The 4,040-nt window shown below is 30.1% G+C and overlaps 1 protein-coding gene across 1 annotated transcript; it reads right to left on the bottom strand.

Annotated features, from left to right (window-relative positions):
- Nucleotides 1–628: 628 nt before the first annotated feature.
- On the bottom strand, nt 629–2,656 carry LOC131636904 (transcription factor MYB118-like). Its single transcript, XM_058907493.1, has 3 exons — nt 2,060–2,656; nt 1,721–1,847; nt 629–1,141 (listed from the first exon to the last, which is right to left on the bottom strand). Exons 1-3 carry the CDS (start codon nt 2,635–2,637, stop codon nt 629–631), a joined length of 1,218 nt encoding a protein of 405 aa, XP_058763476.1. The 5' UTR covers nt 2,638–2,656.
- Between the last annotated feature and the right edge of the window lie 1,384 nt (nt 2,657–4,040).

Below are 4,040 nucleotides of genomic sequence, written 5' to 3' on the forward strand. Positions count from 1 at the left end.
TTTCATCAAGTCCTTTCAACTTTTAAAAATTCATAAAGCATTTTAAAATAAAAAATATTTGTGTTATGAATCCTTTAAAATCCAAATTAACAATTTAGATGATAAACAATTTTTTCTAAAATCAATATAACGTTAAGAAATATAAGATTGAGATTTTAAAATCAACACCATCTATCATCACATACCAAAGTGTTTAGATCGTTTTGAGACTGAGATAAAACAGTATAAAAATATATTTATTTTATTTACACCACATACATAGTCTCCATAAAAAGTTACCGATCCAAATCATAAAACTAACACAAGATTTAGTTCCACCCATAAGGAAACTAAGAAAACAAACCAATTCGAAACATAGTATGCGACAAAACATCACAAACACAAAATATAAAAAATACATGACAACTTTATTTATATAAAAACAAAGGTAACGACACCTTAAAGGTGCGTTTGGAGGTGGTTTTTAAAGGAGAAATTTCCAGAGAATTGCGTCTATATCTTGAAATGTATTTGATATTTTAAAAAAATTTAAAATTTTTTAAAATATCAAACACATTTCAAGATATAGACACAATCCTCCAAAGTCTACTCTTCCAAAACCTTCCAAAAACCAACTCTCAAGCAGACTCTAAGAGTTTTTACAGAACATCTTCATGAGATCAATTTCCTGATTCATAGGAACCTCAGGAAAAAACTCCATTGCATATGATCCATAATCACAATTCATTGCTCCAAATCCATTTCCCATTCCATCATCACCACCATTGACCATCATTGGAACATAGCCTTCAATTTCACCTTCTGGACGAGCAGCCAAACCTCCAGAACTTTCATTGGCATTGTTGAAGTTAACTTGATTCTCAATATTCATCCTGCTAATGGAATCCTCCAACTGCTTCTTTTGAGCTTCCTTTGCGGCTTCGACTTCAATGATATATTTTTGAAGTGCGTTTAGCTTCAAACTTTTACGTTTGCTCTGCCTCTTCTTTGCAATTTGGCTACGCTTGGTGGCGTTCCAGTGGTTCTTGATGGTGTTGTCTGTGCGCCCAGGCAATTTCTTTGAAATTTCAGACCATTTGTTCCCAAGTTTCTTGTGAGCTTCAATCAGTATTTTGTCCTCCTCTTGGCTCCACGAGTCCTTCTGCAATCATATAAAAAAATTAATCTTAATATTAAAAGTTTATACAGAGTGATACCTCTTATCTGACGTGAGATAAAAAAATCAAACCAAATACAAATTATGTATAATGATGTTACAATTTTGTCATTGATATTTTTATAAAATGTGAAAAATTTACTATCTGTTTGTGAGAGAGAAAAAACAATATTTATAACATTGTATTTAAATTTAGTCTGATATTTGTTCAAAAAAGTTGAAAACCAAATTAATGACAACGTTCCATTTTAGTTCAATAAAATGTTAACTATAGACTATTATGTCATATGTATGAACTTTTAGAACATGTATCAAAAGAGAAATAAATGCTAGTTACAAATTCTTTTTTCCTATATAAAATCCTATAAACAGAATTTTTGAATTGTATTTACACACTTACTTGAAATGCATTCCTAATTTATTAATTTGATGCATCTATATGTACATGTAAAAGTGTAACATGTTAAAGGAAAACTAGGCAAGAATCTTTGAAAAACTATATTATTTTATGTATATGTGTTTGCATAATATATTATATATTAAAATGATTCAAAAGAAAGATACCTTAATATCGGGCCGAAGATGATTATTCCATCTTTCCCTACATTGTTTCCCGATCCTGCCACTTAGAAACTTTGCAATTTGAGACCATTCTCTACTTCCAAATTGATTCACCAATTGAACAAGAATCCTACAAAAATAAAAATAAAAAACTATTTATTGTTCATCATATGTCCATAATTGATTACAAATAATAGATACATAAACTAGACAAGATGAATTAGATTGAAAAATAAAATCAATAAATATATTATGAATGCATAAAGTATATAATAAACCCGTGCTAGAACTATAAAAAAAAGCGTAGGAAAGACAATACAAAAAATTTAACGATTTGATAACCTGTCCTCATTTTCACTCCATTGGCCTTTGGTTATATTGAGATCTCTATGTTGAGTTTCAACATTCTTGTGAACTCTCTTACGTTGCTTCTTGTCCCTGAGAACGACTTCTTGATCATTGACAGGGGATATGTTTCCAATTCCACCAATGAATGAAAGATCTTCTTGAAAATCAGACATAAACGCGATAGATGGATTCGCATCGTTAACTAGCGATGGACTCACTCCATGTTGACAAGTTTCACCATGTCGAAAGAGATTTTTCTTTGATAAGTCCCAAATTCCGTTGCTAGTGTTAAGGCGGCCATGCATGACTTCACTTTTGTTGTTATTTGGTGCAAATGTCATTGGATTCTTACCGTCGAATATATTTTCCTTGAATACATTGGTTGATGCATTCTTGTACGATGGAGTTGGGATCATAGGGAAGGAGCTGTTGAATTGTGATGGTGAGGGAGAAAGAGTTGAACTTGGTTGCAATGGAACTAGTGTGGGGATCTCTGATTTTACACTAGGATTTTGAGGAAAATCCCTAGAAAAGTAAGAAAATTTTCTTGCAAATCTAGGATCTGATTCCATTTCTTAAACAGAGAGAGGAATGAGGAGATTATTTTCCTTGTAAGAAAGTGATTGTATGGGATTGTATGCAAATGGTCTAAATAGAGACTGTGCAGGAGGGAGTTGAGGTACAAGAGTTTTTATAGGCAAATATAACAATTGATGTGATAACATCCAACGATCCAAATTCATTGTTCAATGACTCTTCAGATTCGAAGTAAATAACTCAAATGAGAGAAAATATTTTACAAAATAAATTATTTGATTTTGATATTATCTTTATTTTACTACATTTTATATAAATAAATTAAAATAATGAATTTGTTACCAAATATTGTATTTTATTTGAAAAAGTTTTAGACAAATATAACAAGCCCACAAATAACATGTGATACTTCTATTATTATTATTATTATTACTTATTATTATTGAAAATAATATTTCAAATTTTTTATTACCACAATTTAAGATAAATCACACCGAAAAATAAATAAAGTTTTCCGTTAATTTTTTTTTTTTTGTATTCACCACAAGTATCTGATCCACTGGACTGACTAATCTGGTTCGAGAGTCAGTTATGACATCAAGTGGTTTCAATTCCCTTTTTGATGACATTTGCAAGGGATCAAATTGTGGTCCTCCCTACCAAGTCTAGCGTCAATGACCACTGAACCAACTAACGATTGATAAAGTTTTACGTTTACTTATGTGTGTGCGAACTACTTGAAACATATGAATACTAAAGAAATTAAATATATTTAAAATTTAATTTATATATCGTGAAAACTATAAAAAATCTTTAATGCTAATGCTTAATTAGATTTCACCATCAAGATATTTTATAACATTATTTTCTAAAATATTTATATGAATATTCAAATGAAGGAATAAAAAACAAATGGTAAATATAATTGAATTGAGGTAGTCTAAACAATATTTTATACATATTATAAATAAAATAAATATATATTTAATAACATGTGGCACCCACCATGGAAAAAAGGGGTTAATTTACAAGTGAATACCATGGATTTTCAATGAGACATTGAGAAGTTTTCAAAGATTTCCATTCTTTATGTTCAAGAAGTGATTATCACCTACGATGAAGTCTAGAGGGTTGTGAGATTCAATGAGCTTCGGATGATGAAATATTATAAGGTTGACAATTTTGGTGAAGGCTTGAGTATTTCAAGAGAAAGGAGTGAGAGTAGAGAGAAATCCAAATCGAAGGGATTTTGAAAGTCAAGATTAAAATTATTTATTTATCTTAAAACCATTTACTTCAAGAAGGATTGTCCCGAAAGGGGAGTAATAATGATTCAATTTATATTGTAGTTGCTTCATATTAGGATGGTTATGAGAGTGTTAGTGTACTAGTGATGTCGAGTTTGAAGACTAAAAAGAGTTGGTCATAGACTTAATAT

Source organism: Vicia villosa, unplaced genomic scaffold (genome assembly GCF_029867415.1).
Source record: "Vicia villosa cultivar HV-30 ecotype Madison, WI unplaced genomic scaffold, Vvil1.0 ctg.001850F_1_1, whole genome shotgun sequence".
Taxonomy (NCBI): Eukaryota; Viridiplantae; Streptophyta; class Magnoliopsida; order Fabales; family Fabaceae; genus Vicia; species Vicia villosa.

Coding starts and splice junctions, on each gene's coding strand:
- LOC131636904 (XM_058907493.1), bottom strand. CDS start 2,637: ATGGAATCAGATCCTAGATTTGCAAGAAAATTTTCTTACTTTTCTAGG. Junction 1,848..2,059: donor TGGAGTGAAAATGAGGACAG/GTTATCAAATCG, acceptor TTATTTTTGTAG/GATTCTTGTTCAATTGGTGA. Junction 1,142..1,720: donor ATCTTCGGCCCGATATTAAG/GTATCTTTCTTT, acceptor ATATGATTGCAG/AAGGACTCGTGGAGCCAAGA.